The sequence below is a fragment of the Cydia amplana genome, chromosome 11 (assembly GCF_948474715.1).
Source record: "Cydia amplana chromosome 11, ilCydAmpl1.1, whole genome shotgun sequence".
In the NCBI taxonomy this organism is placed as follows: domain Eukaryota; kingdom Metazoa; phylum Arthropoda; class Insecta; order Lepidoptera; family Tortricidae; genus Cydia; species Cydia amplana.
In genome coordinates, this window is record NC_086079.1 from 51,251 (window position 1) to 71,814 (window position 20,564).

General features: G+C 38.4%; 2 protein-coding genes across 2 annotated transcripts; both read left to right on the plus strand.

Moving 5' to 3' along the window:
- Positions 1–9,702: 9,702 nt before the first annotated feature.
- LOC134652285 (protein lifeguard 2-like) lies at positions 9,703–13,151 on the plus strand. Its single transcript, XM_063507457.1, has 4 exons — positions 9,703–9,835; positions 11,448–11,561; positions 11,968–12,077; positions 12,839–13,151. The coding sequence occupies exons 1-4, from the start codon at positions 9,722–9,724 to the stop codon at positions 13,149–13,151; spliced, it is 651 nt and encodes a 216-aa protein (XP_063363527.1). The 5' UTR covers positions 9,703–9,721.
- Positions 13,152–13,171: 20 nt separating this feature from the next.
- On the plus strand, positions 13,172–20,286 carry LOC134652286 (protein lifeguard 2-like). Its single transcript, XM_063507458.1, has 2 exons — positions 13,172–13,235; positions 20,069–20,286. The coding sequence occupies exons 1-2, from the start codon at positions 13,190–13,192 to the stop codon at positions 20,284–20,286; spliced, it is 264 nt and encodes an 87-aa protein (XP_063363528.1). The 5' UTR covers positions 13,172–13,189.
- Positions 20,287–20,564: the final 278 nt, after the last annotated feature.

The window sequence follows — 20,564 nt, forward strand, 5'->3', positions numbered from 1 at the left end:
TGTAGGTACCTAACGCCGCCCAACGATCAATAACAACCGGAAAACCAAATCACAAACAATACTGTATGATTTCTTCAATTATCTTTACATTTTCTGGTGTAAATAAGCTCCGAAAATGAAAATATTATTTTAAAAGCAACGAATAAAAGATATTTGGCTATGACATTAGCATGACATGACGCGAGTATTGACGAGAGATTAAACAAGTGCGAGTCGGACTCGCCCATGAAGGGTTCCGTATTTAGGCGATTTATGACGTATTAAAAAAAAACTACTTACTAGATCTCGTTCAAACCAATTTTCGGTGGAAGTTTACACGGTAATGTACATCATATTTTTTTAGTTTTATCATTCTGTTATTTTAGAAGTTACAGGGGGGGGGGGGGGGGACACACATTTTACCACTTTGGAAGTGTCTCTCGCGCAAACTATTCAGTTTAGAAAAAAATGATATTAGAAACCTCAATATCATTTTTGAAGACCTATCCATAGATACCCCACACGTATAGGTTTGATGAAAAAAAAATTTTGAGTTTCAGTTCTAAGTATAGGGAACCCCAAAAATGTATTGTTTTTTTTCTATTTTTGTGTGAAAATCTTAATGCGGTTCACAGAATACATCTACTTACCAAGTTTCAACAGTATAGTTCTTATAGTTTCGGAGAAAAGTGACTGTGACACACGGACAGACGGACAGACAGACAGACAGACAGACAGACATGACGAATCTATAAGGGTTCCGTTTTTTGCCATTTGGCTACGGAACCCTAGAAATAGAGCAAAAAAATCGTGTTTGTTGTAGGGGAGCCCCCCTTAAATATTTATTTTATTTTATTTTTAGTATTTGTTATTATAGCGGCAACAGAGATACATCATTTGTGAAAATTTCAACTGTCTAGCTATTGCGGTTCATGAGATACAGCCTGGTGACAGATGGACGGACGGACGGACAGCGAAGTCTTAGTAATAGGGTCCCGTTTTTTACCCTTTGGGTACGGAACCCTAAAAAGTCATTGTGTGGTTTTATGAAACCACGATACAAGTGAAACTTTTTTTCGGATTGTAGGAGTTTCACTGAACATTTTCGAAATAAAGCGGCCAAGTGCGAGTCGGACTCGCCCATGAAGGGTTCCGTATTCAGGGGATTTATGACGTATTAAGAAAAAACTACTTACTAGATCTCGTTCAAACCAATTTTCGGTGGAAGTTTGCATGGTAATGTACATCATATATTATTTTTAGTTTTATCATTCTCTTATTTTAGAAGTTACAGGGGGGGGGGGGGACACACATTTTACCGCTTTGGAAGTGTCTCTCGCGCAAACTATTCAGTTAAGAAAAAAAATATATTAGAAACCTCAATATCATTTTTGAAGACCTATCCATAGATACCCCACACGTATGGGTTTGATGAAAAAAAAATTTTTGAGTTTCAGTTCACAGTATGGGGAACCCCCAAAATTTATTGTTTTTTTTCTATTTTTGTGTGAAAATCGTAATGCGGTTCACAGAATAAATCTACTTACCAAGTTTCAACAGTATAGTTCTTATAGTTTCGGAGAAAAGTGGCTGTGACATACGGACGGACAGACGGACAGACAGACAGACAGACATGACGAATCTATAAGGGTTCCGTTTTTTGCCATTTGGCTACGGAACCCTAAAAAAAATAGAGCAAAACAAGCAAAAAAAAAGCGGCCAAGTGCGAGTCGGACTCGCCCATGAATGGTTCCGTATTTAACAATAACAATAACAATAACAATATTTTTATTCATAATTGAAGTTTAGCAGGAAGGTTACATTGAACCCCGCACTAGGCATGGCCTGTATCGCGGGGGTCATGATCATCACGAGTTACCAGAAATAAAATTTATAATTATATTAAACATAAGAATAGGAATAGGAAAAGAGAGGAGTGTGTACTTGTATGTGTAAGGTTCAGGGTTGGGCAGTATTTCAATTACATGTATTTGAAATACGTATTTGAAATACAAATTAGTATTTTGTATTTGTATTTCAAATACTACCTCAAAAGTATTTTGTATTTGGTATTTCAAATACTGCACTCACATGTATTTAGTATTTTGTATTTCAAATACTTCAAGCTTCAAAATACATTTCTATAAATACATTTTATTAAATTCTATAATCCTAAAATGTCTAATCTCTCGCACAAGCTGTGAGCCGACCGCGAACCTCCGATCCAGCCGAGATACAATTTTCATTGGCTGGATACTGGATCTATATTAGGTCAACTTCTGCGTGGAACTTTTCGTTTAAATCTAGGGGATAGGGTCAATGCAGTAGTTTCCGTCCATGCACTAGTTTTCGACGACTTGACGGATTATCAAATATATATTTCATTTTTAATTTACTACTTTTTGCGAAATCTTCATCTTCCTCGCGTTGTCCCGGCATTTTGCCACGGCTCATGGGAGCCTGGGGTCCGCTTGGAAACTAATCCCAGTAATTGGCGTTGGCACTAGTTTTTGCGATAGCGACTGCCATCTGACCTTCCAACCCAGAGGGTAAACTAGGGCCGTAATTGGAATTAGTCCGGTTTCCTCACGATGTTTTCCTTCACCGAAAAGCGACTGGTATTTCGTACATAGTTCCGAAAAACTCATTGGTTCGAGCCGGGGTTCGAACTCGCGACCTCCGGATTGCAAGTCGCACGCTCTTACCGCTAGGCCACCAGCGCTTCCTTTTTGCGAAATATCATTGTTATATGTAGACAGATATATTGCTTAGACGCCTTAGACATAAGGATTGAAATCAGTCCAAATTTGTGCAGGAATGTAGGTATATATTCAAATTTCGTCAAGTGGACGTAAACTAGAGCTGGACGAAAACTAGCGCAATGACCCTATAAGTTTATATGAAAGGATATTCGTTAACGTTAAAACTAAATGCTAAACAAAAAATAAATAAAGGTATATTTTGTAATTGAAATACATTATTTTAAACACTGTAATTTGTATTTTGTATTTCAAATACCCGTCACCAAAGTAGTTTGTATTTTGTATTTCAAATACTTTTAAAAATGTATTTTGTAATTTGTATTTCAAATACGTGGAAGCCAGTATTTTGCCCAACCCTGGTAAGGTTGTTGTGAGGAGGTAGTGAAAAGTGTGTGAATCAAATCTAAGAATGTGTGAGTGTAAAAGTTTGTTAGATTTAAGTGTGTTCGAGCGTTAATGATTAAAAACTGAAACTGAACTCGAAGAGGAATGAAGAAGTAATCCTATGAGAACGTGGAGTTAGGAGTTACTTGGGAAGGATTCAGAATTTCTTCTGATTCGTCGAAGTTCCAAGACTTTAGCAGGTTTAGTATACGAATTTTTGCCTCATTTACGTTACAGTGCCTAATGTCACAAATTTTAACTACTTTATTGTAGATGTGCGGGAAGAGAAATGCTGAGAAGCGCTGCGCAAAAGAAGTGAGAACACGAGGTTTAGGGATACTGTAAACTCTACTTGAAGTGAGCGATTGATGTTCCGGCAGACGACTGGCCATAATATGAGTATATAAAGTAACACGTAGCAAATACAATTTGCGAACACTCAGGACTTGGGCTTCTTTATAGAGGTCAACTGTTGGATATCGACGGGGTCGCCCCAAACAGACCTTCAGAACCGCTCTTTGTGCGCGCTCCAAAATTATCATAAACGATTTACCAGAGCCTCCCCAGATTTATGACGTATTAAAAAAAACTACTTACTAGATCTCGTTCAAACCAATTTTCGGTGGAAGTTTACACGGTAATGTACACAGGGTTGGGCAAAATACTGGCTTCCACGTATTTGAAATACAAATTACAAAATACATTTTTAAAAGTATTTGAAATACAAAATACAAACTACTTTGGTGACGGGTATTTGAAATACAAAATACAAATTACAGTGTTTAAAATAATGTATTTCAATTACAAAATATACCTTTATTTATTTTTTGTTTAGCATTTAGTTTTAACGTTAACGAATATCCTTTCATATAAACTTATAGGGTCATTGCGCTAGTTTTCGTCCAGCTCTAGTTTACGTCCACTTGACGAAATTTGAATATATACCTACATTCCTGCACAAATTTGGACTGATTTCAATCCTTATGTCTAAGGCGTCTAAGCAATATATCTGTCTACATATAACAATGATATTTCGCAAAAAGGAAGCGCTGGTGGCCTAGCGGTAAGAGCGTGCGACTTGCAATCCGGAGGTCGCGAGTTCGAACCCCGGCTCGAACCAATGAGTTTTTCGGAACTATGTACGAAATACCAGTCGCTTTTCGGTGAAGGAAAACATCGTGAGGAAACCGGACTAATTCCAATTACGGCCCTAGTTTACCCTCTGGGTTGGAAGGTCAGATGGCAGTCGCTATCGCAAAAACTAGTGCCAACGCCAATTACTGGGATTAGTTTCCAAGCGGACCCCAGGCTCCCATGAGCCGTGGCAAAATGCCGGGACAACGCGAGGAAGATGAAGATTTCGCAAAAAGTAGTAAATTAAAAATGAAATATATATTTGATAATCCGTCAAGTCGTCGAAAACTAGTGCATGGACGGAAACTACTGCAATGACCCTATCCCCTAGATTTAAACGAAAAGTTCCACGCAGAAGTTGACCTAATATTGATCCAGTATCCAGCCAATGAAAATTGTATCTCGGCTGGATCGGAGGTTCGCGGTCGGCTCACAGCTTGTGCGAGAGATTAGACATTTTAGGATTATAGAATTTAATAAAAAATAAAATGTATTTATAGAAATGTATTTTGAAGCTTGAAGTATTTGAAATACAAAATACTAAATACATGTGAGTGCAGTATTTGAAATACCAAATACAAAATACTTTTGAGGTAGTATTTGAAATACAAATACAAAATACTAATTTGTATTTCAAATACGTATTTCAAATACATGTAATTGAAATACTGCCCAACCCTGAATGTACATCATATATTTTTTTTAGTTTTATCATTCTGTTATTTTAGAAGTTACAGGGGGGGGGGGGACACACATTTTACCACTTTGGAAGTGTCTCTCGCGCAAACTATTCAGTTTAGAAAAAAATGATGTTAGAAACCTCAATATCATTTTTGAAGACCTATCCATAGATACCCCACACGTATAGGTTTGATGAAAAAAAAAATTTTGAGTTTCAGTTCTAAGTATAGGGAACCCCAAAAATGTATTGTTTTTTTTTCTATTTTTGTGTGAAAATCTTAATGCGGTTCACAGAATACATCTACTTACCAAGTTTCAACAGTATAGTTCTTATAGTTTCGGAGAAAAGTGACTGTGACATACACGGACAGACGGACAGACAGACATGACGAATCTATAAGGGTTCCGTTTTTTGCCATTTGGCTACGGAACCCTAAAAATGAGACTGACAACCTGACAAGGACAAACAATAATAGCGCTTTCTCAGCTACTCCTACTGAAAGATACATAAGACTATCCCGTTCTGTCAGTTACCCCTACCATTCATGGCAGATCCACTTAAAATACTAGATCTATCCATGGTCTCGTTGTTGATTCACAGTCAGTTCCAGTGTTGCCAACTTGGCATAATAGGCTACATGACTAATTTTTTTTTATGTTATCAATCGATCGGGTTTGTTTTTACTTGGAGGATATAATCAAACGGAGACGCCATGTCTGTAATTTTCTGTACAAAACAGTCTGCCGATTTTTGCGGGGGAGGGGAACGTCAAATGTATGCGTAACGTAAAAATAGCCATGTCAGATAAACGTCAGTCCATACATTGTGTATGACCGTTGGCCGCCTATTTTCGACAGAGGGGAAAGCCTGTTAATGGCTACTCCGTGTAGTTGTATCCTCCAAGTGTTTTTAGGATCAAATGTCTATACGGGACCCATTGCATTAAAGTCAAAGAGTAGTATAATATATATATGATTAAAGTAACACAAAAGTCAGAAATTGTAGTCAAAGTCCGACAGTCGCACTTCACTCGCGAAACGCCCTATACAAAACGGACAGAGGCCGTGACGTCATCGCCCATCTGGACCGCATCACCCGTATGGACAAAACAAGAAAATTGCGTTTTTGTCGGTGAAATATTGCGTTTATGTATATAGTTGCTATACAATATTTTTTTGGATGAAATGTAATGAATCGAATGGTACCCTTACTTTTATCGTTTTTGGAAGTTAAAAAAAACTTAAATTTTGAAACTTTCAGGTCCTGTAATTTTGTAATTTTTCAATATTTTATTTTAATATCCACATTATTGTGATAAATTGCTCGTTTGCTATCTATTTTACTAGATTTTGTTATAAAATTCAACATGTGTCATCATCCCTATTGATGCCAGGGTAGGCGTGTCTCACTCCGCGATTTCGTCGCTTTGCTACAGGTAGCTAAAAGTACATCTGTTCGGCCCCAATTTTGGGGAAAGCCATAAGCCGCGCGTGGCGCTGTCGCCACCTAGCGGCCATATCTGTGCTGATCGTAACAGACGCGTTTTGTTAGAGAGTGAGTCTTCTGTACTTAGTACAATTATTTATTCTGTGGCCAGGGCTATAACCGCGAAAATCGAAGTTCGTCAATTGCGGGCATTTTTCTCTGTCACCCTAATTACATCTTTCTCTATCAATCAATTTCTGGATTTTCTGGGGTGCCCCCAACTCGCTGAAAATTCCCAAGTCAAGTTGTGCACATGTTTGGTATATAGATTTGTCACAAATATCTGGGGGCACGGTAGTGCCCCCGCCAAGACGAGCAAAGCGAAGCGCAAGGGCACTACCTACCTTTTCTCGAAGCGCTTCGTCGTTTTTTTGAACCCTCTTAACTTGGATTTGGATTATACCAGATAAACAAAACTCTCGGGATATGATGTCAATAGTGGATTTATTAAGCATAAAAATTTTCAATTGCATAGTTCCTATACTTTGGATTTTATTAATGTCTAAAAAAACCCCGATTTCGTCACTGACTCATTCACTCACTGTTGATCATCAAAACCTCTAGAGTACTTCCTGAAGTCCTAGGAAGCTGAAATTTGGTATGTGAGATAGTATTAGTCCACAAACAACAAAAAATTCAAAAACTTGAAATTATTAGCCCCTAATGGGGTGAAAAGGAGGGTGGAATTTTGTATGGGAAATCGATAACCGCGGAACCGATTTAGTTGAAATTTGGTATGTAGATAGTTATTGTTATGGGGAAGGATATAAAATAGTTTCAACCCCAAAATCACCCCGTAAGGGTGAAAAGGGGTGGAAAAGGCGTTAGGGGAAAAAGGCGGTTGAAGTTTGTTTGGGGAATCAGTAATAAAGCAGATTGTATGTAAAAGATGCCCCAAAGTACGTATTTCAGGATTTTTAATAGTAAATCACCCGCAACCCTTTAAATCAGAAGATTGTCATAAGCAACTTACAAAAAGATGTGAAATCCCACAGCCGTTTCAGCATTATTACAAGAACTATTTTATAATAAAAAATAATGAATAGTGATGACGAAGCGGTCAAGCCACATATTTTGACTAAGGTGTAGAGTCTGTGAAGATAGGGCCTGTAGAGTTAGAAGCTTGGCTCTACAAGATATCTGACAACTTTTTGTCAGTGCGAGCCTTATGGTTTCGTCTTGGCAACATTTTACATGAAAATGTTTTTGGTGGAATCAATTTTTCTCTGTCAATCTTAATGAGAGTAAAAGAGAAAGATCCCCGCAATTTGCGAATTTCGGTTTTCGCGGTAGGCCCACAGATCTGGCATATTTTCACACTCTTTGGCATCAAAATTTTTTCATTTAGCACCTGGCATATTTTTTAGCATAATTGGGGAATTGTGTCCCTAAGCCAAGTTTGAAACCTACTTGGTAGTGTAATCCATGGCACAACCGTCAAAGGAAATTTTATACATACCTACGAGGAATTATAAGCGGTAACAGACTACCGCGGTACTTAATAGACGATAGAGTACTAAAAGGTTGAATTCCCATAAGAAAATGTAATCTCGCGCCTTTTCTACTTACAAAGTGGGTCTGGGTGGCCAGCCAAAGTGTAACTATATTTTTTGTTGTGCCTATTTTATTTTACATTAGCCACATCACATTAAATTTGACAGCACAAAGGCTTGTTTTAAATTGTTTCCAAATGTTCCAATATATGCCATTCTTGTCACAATTAAATCGAGAGAATCGGGCTATGCCTTCTCTGTATCAACAGCTACAAAGTGTGGAGTACCTACCACTATAAACGTCACGTTTTAAAGAAATTTTGCATTAGCTAATACCAAGTCGGTGCAAAGTTAGCTTGGTCTGACTCTATAAAATTTTCAGAAACAGCGTTGTTTGATTTATGTGGAAGACCCTCATTTTTAGTTACCTATATAAAGTTTTAGCATATTTTTAGCACATTTCAGAATTATGTATCATATTTCGGGCATAATGTAGACATGTCTGGCATTTTTTCAAATTCCGAGTTGGCAACACTTCAGTTCAGTTCATTCAGTCAGTTGTGGTTAAGTCAGTTTAGTTGTGTTTTCTAAGTGTTTTCTGTGTGGCCCGAGCCGCCCGAGGAGGTCTCCACTAGTGGAACCTCACTTTATCTGCATTTTTATTTAGCTACTTGTTATCAGTTGGCGTTTGTTCCTTAAATTGTAATTCTCAGTAATCAGCGATTTTTCGACAGTGAATTATTGTATCTACCAGGTAAGCCGCAAGTTTATCATTATTATTTTCTTAACACCGAAACTGCAGTGCATAACATTTATATTTTTATAACATCTTTGTTTTGCAATGTGCAGATACAAATGAACGCAGTTGTTGATTTTAATAGGAATAGATGTTAATCCGATTTTGATATAGGTAACTCTTATGCATTCTCTTATGGTGATTCCGAAGCGGTTATCTGTCTTGATGTGATTGTTTTGCGTATGTATTTTCCTTGTTTGTTTCGCAACCACCTCTAGGTGTGTTGCTAGCTACGGTTCAAGTTCCGATGATTGGGTTTTACCTTTATTACTTACTGCTTATGCTTACCCATCATCATTGTGTTCAAATCAACTTGGCTTGAGTGAGACTCTAGGCGCGCCTTATTTATTTAACTGATTGCCTTAGGGGATTTTGTATTTTACAAAGTTTATATTTGCCATAAAATGTTCTCAGTCCCAATTTGGTACTTAAGATCGGTTTTCCTATGATAGCGGTGCCGTCATATAGCGGCCGTCTCCATACTAAATAATGAGCCTAAATATGGATGTCGTAGTATTTGTATGGAGACGGCCGCTATATGATGGCACCGCTATCGGAGGAAACCAAAGCTTTATATTCCAAGATCTTACAATATGAATACAAAAATGTACTCTAATATCCTTCTTATCTCAGCTAACTGCCTTAATTATTTCAATGTTTGCTAGTATAGAAACTATATCTTCTGTACCTATTGTTTATTTTTTAGTCACAAACTAAAATAATCAATGTGTTTTTTGGACATTAGTTGTTCCTCTATCTGTCTGCAATAAAGAATTTGAGTCTGTTTTAATTTTTCAGTTCAGTTCAAATAGGTAGGTATATTTATTTCTCTAAGATGATAAATCACTTAAACGAGAAACAAATAAAGTTTTTGTAATAACATAAATTATAGGTAATCCATAAACTTTAAAATAAATTAATTGATAGGGCTTACATTACAATGTTTTTCATTTTAGCCAATTTACAGGTCAAATAGTTGTGTTGAGAGTAAGTGTCGGGTGGCGAGATGGCTAAAGCAACAAGCAAGGATCACCCGGAGGAGGACCTGTTCTTCCCGCCGGGGGCGCCGCCGCCCTACATCACCTGCCAGCACCAGCGGGGCTCCAGCGTCAATAACTCTGTGAGTATCTACAGCAGCACCTGCAGTAAGGCTACACTACTCAGCTGTATTTATTCACACAGTGCACAGTGAAATGCCAATCTAATTGCAAAATAATGTGTTATTAGTTATACCGTTAAGGCCAGTTTTATTTATTTATTTATTTAAACCTTTGGGAAACAAACAGGCAAAATCAACACACATAGTAAATCAGATAACACATTTACAAGCCACACAGTTTCCACTAATGAATAATAACAATTGTGTTGCTCAGAAACTAACATTCCAATTATTAATAGCAATTTAACATTGATACAACTTATTAATTTGTTATTAATAAGTATAATATTTATGCATTTTATATTACACAAAAATGAGTGAGTCAGATGTGTTACATACATATCAGGTTTACTAGAAGTATATTCGACCTTGCTATGCTGTTATGAAATATTGATTAAAACATGGTGTTTATTGCATGAGGACAAGATATATATTTGAATAAGTTTCCAAAAGCACATACGGTGGAAGTGCCTGCATGGCGCACATGCTCGATACGCGGACGCGGCGGCGGGGGCGGGGGCCAGGGCGGCTCCGTTCTGGGAACTACATGATAAGACGCAGGCAGGCTAATACAAGTCGAGTGTCGACAGAGTACTTGGGTAGGTAATTCCCCTATATGTAATAGGTATAATATAAAGGTAAGTTGTTCTAGGTCTAATGTAGGTATAATATTGTACTTCCACACACAGTCAACTTTAGTTATTTTATTGCAAACATATCATGTTCCCATATTCTCATGCATTGAAACTATCATCGACACGTTTATAAAGGTATTAGTCATCACGATCATAAGGAGTATATTAACTGATTGTGTTAGATCTTTATTCCACTTATATATATATATATATATATACAATGTCAATACCAATACAAGTCATACACAGATTTAGTTCCAGTCTGTGTTTTCTGTTCCCAAAAGTTTAGTTTATTTAAAAGTACTTAGTCTGAGAACTATCTTTGCTGCAAGGGTCGGTCTATAAGTAGTTTGGGTTGGTTTGGTTGGGGCTAAGTCAATTGCTGTAAAAATGAACAAAGACATTTCGCAGGTATTTACTGAAGTCATCTCATCGCTTCTCATTGGGGTTGAGATTAGACCCATGACCAATAAACCTATGAGTTTATTATTCATCATCATCTTCCTCGCGTTGTCCCGGCATTTTGCCACGGCTCATGGGAGCCTGGGGTCCGCTTGGCAACTAATCCCAGTAATTGGCGTGGGCACTAGTTTTACGAAAGCGACTGCCATCTGACCTTCCAACCCAGAGGGTAAACTAGGCCCGTATTGGGATTAGTCCGGTTTCCTCACGGTGTTTTCCTTCACCGAAAAGCGACTGGTAAATATCAAATGATATTTCGTACATAAGTTCCGAAAAACTCATTGGTACGAGCCGGGGTTCGAACCCGCGACCTCCGGATTGCAAGTCGCACGCTCACCGCTAGGCCACCAGCGCTTCTCATTCTATGAGTTTATTATTATAGTAAATATTTGAGTAAACTTTGCATCTGGATTGCAGATGGCGTTGGGTAACGTAGGCTTGCAAGCAGAAGTAAATGCAACGTGTTGAATGTGCAGGACACGGCGATCTCGTTCCCGGAGGTGGTGGTGAACAACCCCCCGGGCCGCGACGGGCTGGTGCGCAACTTCGACTTCACCGACAAGCAGATCCGCCAGGGCTTCATCCGGAAGGTACGTCGACGTCACAGTCGCCATACGGCCCGCGATCCCGGACTGATGGCAACTCTGTCTGGTGTCAAGTTTTTTTTTTGTATAGATAAATTATTAAACTATACACAAAATTTACAATCCTCTGAATTTATTCCGTGACTATAAACAAATGGAGAGCTATGGAGGAGGCCTACGTCAAAGGTGTAGCCTATGTACTAACTTCATTAATAAAGGCTTATTACAGTTATTACAATTAATATTTAGATGCAACTTGAGATTGATTACCGGCGACGACACTCAACACTACCTTTCTTGCGGGCGGTTAGGGCGGTAATGTACGGCCATGGGTATATACGGCCCGATAATTTCCTATAATACCTACGTGTTTATTTAAGTAGGAGACTGTTAACAAGATTGTGTGTCGCAGGTGTACTGCATCATCATGGCGCAGCTGGCGGTGACCGCCGGGGTGGTGGCGTGGTTCATGTACGACCAACGTCTGATGAGTGCGGTGGGACAGAACCCCGGGGTGTTCTTGTGAGTAGCAACATTTTTACATTTTGTATTCTGGGGGCCTAGCGGTAAGAGCGTGCGACTTTCAATCCGGAGGTTGAGGGTTCAAACCCCGGCTCGTACCAATTAGTTTTTCGGAACTTATGCACGAAATATCATTTGATATTTACCAGTCGCTTTTCAGTGAAGGAAAACATCGTGAGGAAACTGGACTAATCCCAATAAGGCCTAGTTTACCCACTGGGTTGGAAGGTCATCAAACAAAATTTGTGTAAAAAGCATAGAGAAAAAAATACATAGAGTGCTCACTCCATACATCAGTTTTAGTATCAAAAAGACTATTAGCATCAAGCATCGAGTAGCGGAACTATCAGTACTGCTACTTGACAATAGATGTAGCACCGACCGGAAAGTCTTATCTCAACAGCATAAGACTTTCCGGTCGGTGCTACATCTATTGTCAAGTAGCAGTACTGATAGTTCCGCTACTCGATGCTAGATGTAGATGCTGAAATTAATAGTCTGAACTGATGTATGGAGTGAGCACTCTTGTCTTACTATATTTCTCTATGGTAAAAAGGGATATTATAAAATATCAGACTATTTAGAAGAAGTTAACCCTTAGAGTTAATAAATATGTGTATAGTGTACCATAGATAATCTTATTTATTTCAACTTGATTGCGTAATATTGTGTTAGGTTTCCGCGGTAGTTATATAGGAAGTAATCCACATTGATACAGTTGAGCAGAGACGTCGGTAGTAATGTACCTGTTTGTGTAATAGCGGCGTGTCGCTGGGCACGTACCTGACGACGGCGCTGTGCATCATGTGCTGCGAGGGGCCGCGGAGACGCGTGCCCTACAACTACCTGTTCCTGTTGCTGCTGACGCTGTCGCTGTCCGCCATCGTGGGCGTCATGTGCTCGCTGTACGACGTGCGGGAGGTGAGCCGACTGCTGATGTCTGCCGCTCGGGTCCGTGCCCTACAACTACCTGTTCCTGTTGCTGCTGACGCTGTCGCTGTCCGCCATCGTGGGCGTCATGTGCTCGCTGTACGACGTGCGGGAGGTGAGCCGACTCCTGCCTGCTGTCGCTGACGCTGTCCGCCCTCCAGACCAGGATCGACTTCACCCTGATGAGCGGCTCCATGTTGGTGCTGTGTCTAGTGCTTCTGCTTTTCGGTGAGCCTTTCACACTTACCTTTTGACTCGCATTTTTACTCGGATCACCTCAGCCGTTCTCCAGTTTCAATCTGGGGCACATTTCTCGAACGGTATTAGTCTAATATTATTAGTGTGTTGCCATGGTAACCTATACGATTTGACAGTTCAGTCACGTTCGGTTCCCGTTGGCCCTCTAGTGATAGTGCTTACGGCGATATTTGGGTCGAAAGCTGCACTTCGTGCAGAAAGCAAGCCGCTTTGCTCAGTGATACTAGGGACCGATCTGAATGATTTCATCCGAGGAAACACAAATTTCATCCACCAGAATTCAAGATGGCGGACCTTTTCCAAAATGGCGGCTGCAAAATTTAAAAAAATTGTAGACACAAAACGGCTGCACCGATTTTAGTGACTGATACATCAATCAATTCGTATTAACACCTGTAATTGTAAAAGAAATATACCATTTAAGAAATTAAAGATGGCGGCCAAATATTAAGAAAATTGTGATTTTTTATTTTCATTTTTTTCCTTTTAATAAAAATAACAACTAAATATTCTATGATATGGTCACATATTCTTTTATTTAAATGAAACCTGATAATATTATCTACAAAATAAAATAAAATGCTTGACAATCGGTCGAGTAGTTTTTGAACTATACGCATTACAAAAAGCGCGTAACAGCCGCCCGAAACGGCCCGCTCGCGCCAAAACTGACAAATTTGATGATATTTCTTTATTTTCAAAGTTAAAAAAACAACAGAAAATATATTTACTTTATTTAATGGGATATAAATATTTTTTTTTTATATTTTCGCTTGATAAATTAAAGATGGCGGCCGGTTATTAAGAAAATTATGACATTTTCTAGTTATTTTTTCCTTCTATTAAAAATATGGTCACATTCTATAATATGGTCACATTATTCTACTTTAAAAGAAACCTGATTCATATTATCTACAAAATAAAAAATATGCTTGACCATCCGTCGAGTAGTTTTTGAACTATACGCATTACAAAAAACGTCCGAAAAGACCACCCGCTCGCACCAAAACTGACTACTTTAATCATTTTCTTCATTTTCAAACGTAAAAAAGGACAGAAAATATATTTACTTACTTTAATAAACGAGATGACAGAGATAAATAAAAATGTATTTCCGATAATTATTAACTCCACTTTATCATTTTCATCCTATGTTGTTGAACTTACAGAAAAGAAAATTCGTATGAAATCAGAACAAAATAATCCATATATACTTCATTAAATTAAATATATAGAGATGAAATACGCCAAACTGTCCCGCCTTCCATTACTATTTCAATGTGTGTAGTATTAAAATAGTAATGGAGGGGCGAGACAGTTTGGCGTAGTTCATCTACTTGATACTTGATTTATATATTTTTTTACTGAGGTGTGCCAATAAAGAGTATTCTGTCTATCTATCTATCTATTATACCTTTCGTTTTTGCAGCTGCCTTTGCATAATTATGCTGCATTGCACTGTGCAGGGTAGACCCATCCTCCGACACGCGCGGCGCATTGTTTCGCAGCCTTTTTTATTTACAGCCGCAATGGTCCAGGTATGATTATTTACGCCATATATCCCTGGCTTCAGACCATTGCGGTGTCCAATTGTCATTGGCTGACTTCCAACCCCAAGAAACTGGCAATGGCACAGAAGCATAATCAAAATTAAGGGCATTGCCCCATAAGTGGCCCACTTGATGTGACACAAAGCGCGTGTTTGTGTAATGCTGCCGATGTTAGTGGGATGCTGGTTACCAATTTATTTTGAGTAGCAAATAGTTGCGTACCAGGTTGACCTACAAATGTGCTGTTTGTGTGTCAGATAGATAGCAGGTGTCATTTTCCAGTATAGCCATGAATTATTCAGGAAGACTTTCTAATGAGTGACTGTTATATTTCTTTCAAAGCTGCCGTAACTTCAGGGTGTGATAACCATGTTTTGAAGCAAGACTTCTTTCCTTTTGTACAGAAATAAGGAGTAGTTTCACAACGCCAGTGTGAACGCCACGAAGAGCAGGACCCAAAGTATTAGCTATTTTATGAACTTCAACATAACGGCGTTTATTTGCAATCCCGATCAACAGCCATATTTTTTCAAGAGTACCAGCAGATCTCAGGCCTCATATCTACAACTGGTACAAAAAGTAAATGCGAAGAGAATAGACCTTGTATGGGATCTTTATCTGCCAAATAGCCGAGTTAGACAAGAACGAGAAGGAAGAGCATTCGACGAGCCGCTGACCGGGCTGGCCTGCTAGAGTGGCCTGCTCTTGACCGGGACTGCAAATAAACGCCGTTATGCCGAAGTTCCTAAAATAGCTAATACTTTGAGTCCTGCCAGATCGACCTCTTCGTGGCTTTCAAGCCTTTACATGGTGTGACACTACCTACTTCTTATTTCCATACAAAAGGAAAGAAGTCTTGCTTCAAAACGTGGCTGTCAAGGTTGTCACACCCTGAAGTTACACCAGCTTTGAAAGAAATATCGCAGTAAATAAAAATGGCTGCGAAACAATGAGCTGCACTTGTCAGAGGATGTGTTATTAACTAGCTTAAATCTAAAATAGGCTCTTGAGGCATTGTACCAAGGATGCTGGCGGCATTTCCTCGTTGTATCGCAATTCTGATACGTTGTGCGAGGAAGCCGCCAGCTCTTCGGTCACCTATTTTCTGTAAGTTCAACCGAAGTAAAAGAACTAGTAAAAGACGAAAATGATAAAGAGGAGTAAATAATTAGCGGAAATATTTTTTTTATTTATTTCTAGTTCATTAATTAAAGTAAGTAAATATATTTTGTCCTTTTTTACCTCGGAGGAATAATCCAATATGGAGTGGTGACACGCACTAATTTCTATGTGAAAAATTCTGCCAATTTCGGCGCGGGGGGCGAGGAACGCACACAAATAATGTAAACACTAATGCATTTTTTGCATGCGTCGCTACACACGCACACGACAAAATTATCAAACACTAGCATAAACTATATTCACACAAATACAAGAACAAACACAGACAACCCTGTCCGTGAACGAGATGATGTCAGTTCTAAGTAAACGTAGAAGTGCGAGGGACTTGTCGATAATATTGTCGATATTTTATTGACTGAATTTTAACTGTCTGCTTTAGTCAATTATAACCATCAAAAACATTACATGTAAAAAGTTGCAAGTCTCGCAACGCTTCTACTACAAAAAAGTTTTGAGATGTAATGCTAATGTGAAACCAAGTCGGTTATTTTAATCAGTACCAGGGGGTGTTAAAACCGTATCAATAAGATATCTTTAATTTGTAATACGTATAATTACTTGGTTTCACATTACTTCTCAAAACTTTTTTGTAGTAAAAGCGTTGCGAGACTTGCACCTTTTTACATGTAATGTTTTTGATGGGATCTCATCTCTTTTTGTAGACAGTCCTTCTTTTCGGGTACTCATACCCATACTATGTATACACATATCATAACTAAACATATCTTCATTCATACTCACATCGTACATCGTAGTGTACAGTCACCAGCATAAATAAATGACTATGGGCAGCCGTGCAAAAATATCTGATGCTCCATTGGAGGCATAAGTATATGACGACACTATCTCGGTAAAAATATGTGATCCTTTGTGACCAGCAAAAATATCGTTAGTCCGTATCCGCATAAATATCGGATCGGGTCGCTTAAAATATTTGATTACTCATAAAATTCAAAATTATGTGATTACTCTCAACTGGAATAAATATATCTCCACTGTAAAAGCAAATACATCGGATGAACGACAGACCGCCTATTTATCTGACACGTTGGAAAATCACAAATATGTTATCGACCTTTAAAAACGAACCATACATGTTTGGTATAGAGCCGTAAATTGTATAAAGTGATTTGACAATTCACGAAAAGAGTGCCGACTTGTCATTGTATATGTCTGTCTCACATTATATTCTATCATCATCGATTTGACGGAATAAACTGGATATAATTTTGAATTGTAACGTATTGCGATCATGAATCTAGTATATAACTGGATCTGGCATGAAGGGTGGGGGAAATGACAAAACGGGATAGTCTTATGTATCTTTCAGTAGGAGTAGCAGCGAAAGCGCTATTATTGTTTGTCCTTGTCAGTCTCACAGGTTGACCTCTTCATCATTCTTTTTTATGTAAGAAGGAGGTTTATTACACATTGTCTATTAAAAGTCTACCTGAATTATGTCACAATTTAAAATTGCAAATGAAATATGTGAGACAGACATATGCAATGACAAGTCTGCACTCTTTTCGTGAATTGTCAAATCACTTCAAACAATGTAAGGCTCTATCTATGCTATCCAGGTATGGTTCGTTTTTGCCGATTGATGACATATTTCATAATAACGTGTCAGATATATAGGCGGTCCGTCTGCCATCCAATGTATTTACATTCACATTGGAGAGATATTTATGCCAGATGAGAGTAATCACATAATTTTGATTTTTATGAGTAATCAAATATTTTTAAGCGATCCGATCCGATATTTATGCGGATACAGAGTAACGATGTTTTTGCCGGCCACAAAGCATCACATATTTTTACCGAGGTAGTGTCGTCATATACTTATGCCTCCAATGGAGCATCAGATATTTTTGCACGGCTGCCCACAGTCATATATTTTTGCTGGTGACTGTACCTTTACTTTACCTACTATTTGTAGGAACTGCAACAGTAACTTTGTAATAGCATATATTTATATGGAATTACAAACTTACTTATGCAGTTCTTAGATCTTTAAAACGTGACTGATATTGCAATATTTTTAGGTTTTCGATGGCTTGATAAGCTGAAAACTACTTATGTTTAAAATTTGTTGCATCTTTTGGAAATCTAAAAAAATAAATCAAAATAACAATATATTTATAATGTTCATATAGATTTTATCGATATTGGTTTTTATGGTGTCCCATCGCTAACTATGGTAGAGTGATACCAGAGTAATAAATTAAAAGTGCCTATTTATGGAAAATGACGGCAGTAAATACCTTAAAATAAATAAACGACAACACAAATATTGGACATGTCAAATAAAAAATATACGACAGAAACTAAGAGAAAAATGAATCTTCAAACAGTAGTAGGGTAGGTGCGTTACTTTTCGTCCAGCTCAGGTTTTCGTCCACTTGACGAAATTGAATATAAATCTACATTGCTGCACAAATTTGGACTTAATGCAATCCTTAATGTGGAGACAATATACGAGTATCTATCTACATCAAAAATGTATTTGGCAAGTAGCAAATTAAATATCAAATATGTTATTTGCTAATCTGTCATGTGGACGAAAACTAGAGACTAGAGCATGGACGGAAACTAGCACAATGACCCTATATCGGTAATATCACGTTATTTATGATTTATTATGTTGATATAAAAATAAGGTGTTATAGAAAAATAATGTGTTGTATAAATTATATAATAATAAGCAACGCAAATTAGAAGTTAGGTATACCTAATGAATATTTAGAAAGTCTTCTTTAAATATTACCCTAAATTAGATCTAGTACCATGAAGTGGTATCACTTTCAGATTGACAATGTGTATTAGTTTTTTGCTAAATTAGTGCACTATTTGATAATATTTACATGTAATAGTACTTACATATGAAAAGAAACGTGTTCTTTAAGTACGCTAGATGTGTCCGATCGGTTTTTACAGGAGAAAACGCTACAATTCGGCATTTTCTGCTCCTAACATTCCGCTTAGACTGACGTTTGCAGAATGGCGTATGACGTATGGCAACTAGTTTTATATAACCTCCTTGACCGGCGGCCGCCGACTTTTGGCAGAGGGGAACGCCTGTTAATGGCGGTTCCTGTTGGTTTATTATTCCGAGTTTTTTACCTTTGAAAATAAAGAAAATTTTCAAAGTTGTCAGTTTTGGTGCGAGCGGGCCGTTTCGGACGTTTTTTGTAATGCATATAGTTCAAAAACTACTCAACGGATTGCCAAGCATTTTTTTTTTATTTTGTAGATAATATTATTAACTAAAATATACTAATCGAGCTGTTTTCACATCAGTTAACTGACGGATTTTGCTCACTGCAAAAGCTGCAGAACTCAGTCTATTCGAAAGAGTAGCAATATGGGGACCCCACTGGAGTTTAGAATCTAAAGTTATACCAAGAAAAACTGTACTATCAACTAATTCCAATTCCTCATCCTTCACAATGACACTTGTTTGCACATGCCTAACGTTACTACTAGTGACAAACTTAATACATTTAGTCTTTTTCTCATTTAACAATAAATTATTAACATTGAACCAATTTACTACTTTTGAAATAGCATCGTTTACATCATTGTAAGCTTGTTGCTGTCGTTTGACTTTGAAAATAAGTGAGGTGTCGTCTGCAAACAACACTATATCATGGTGGGTCTTTACAAGGAATGGCAAGTCATTTATGTAGATAAGGAACAGGAAAGGCCCCAACATTGACCCCTGCGGTACACCCATAGAGACCAATGACCCCGGTGATCGCTGTCCACTCACATCGACCTTTTGTATTCTACCATTTAAGTAGGACTTAAGTAAATTCAGTGCCGATCCTCTAACTCCATAATACGAATTGATCGATATATCAATCATTAAAATCGGTGCAGCCGTTCCGTGTCTACAATTTTTTTAAATTTTGCAGCCGCCTTTTTGGAAAAGGTCCGCCATCTTGAATTCTGGTGGATGAAATCTGTGTTTCCTCGGATGAAATCATTCAGACGTATCACTGAGCGAAGCGGCTCGCTTTCTGCATAAAATGCAGTTTCATTTTGCTAAGCCCTCTCACTACTCGGCAGGCGTGCTGGCGGCGGTGAGCCCGCAGCCCGCGCTGCAGCGGCTGTACTGCGCGCTGGGCGTGCTGGTGACGGGCGTGTTCCTGGTGTACGACACGCAGCTGATGGTGGGCGGCGGCCACCGCTACGCCTTCTCGCCCGAGGAGTACGCGTTCGCGGCGCTCACGCTGTACCTCGACATCGTGTACATCTTCGTCCGCGTGCTGCGGCTGCTGCGCTAATATGCGTAATACCTATCAGTCAGGGATGTTGCGGATGCCGATTTTTTGACATCCGCGGATGCGGATTTTTAAAGGCTCACATCCGCGGATGCGGATGCGGATGTCAAGATAGTACTATAAAAAACGTCAAATATTACATTTTAGTAATTTTTATTTAACAAAACCGACCAAGTGCGAGTCGGACTCGCGTTCCAAGGGTTCCGTACATTAAGTCCCACTCACGCTTGACTGCTCATTTCTAATAGGTTTTTTGGTTAATGACTAAATTACCTAGCAGT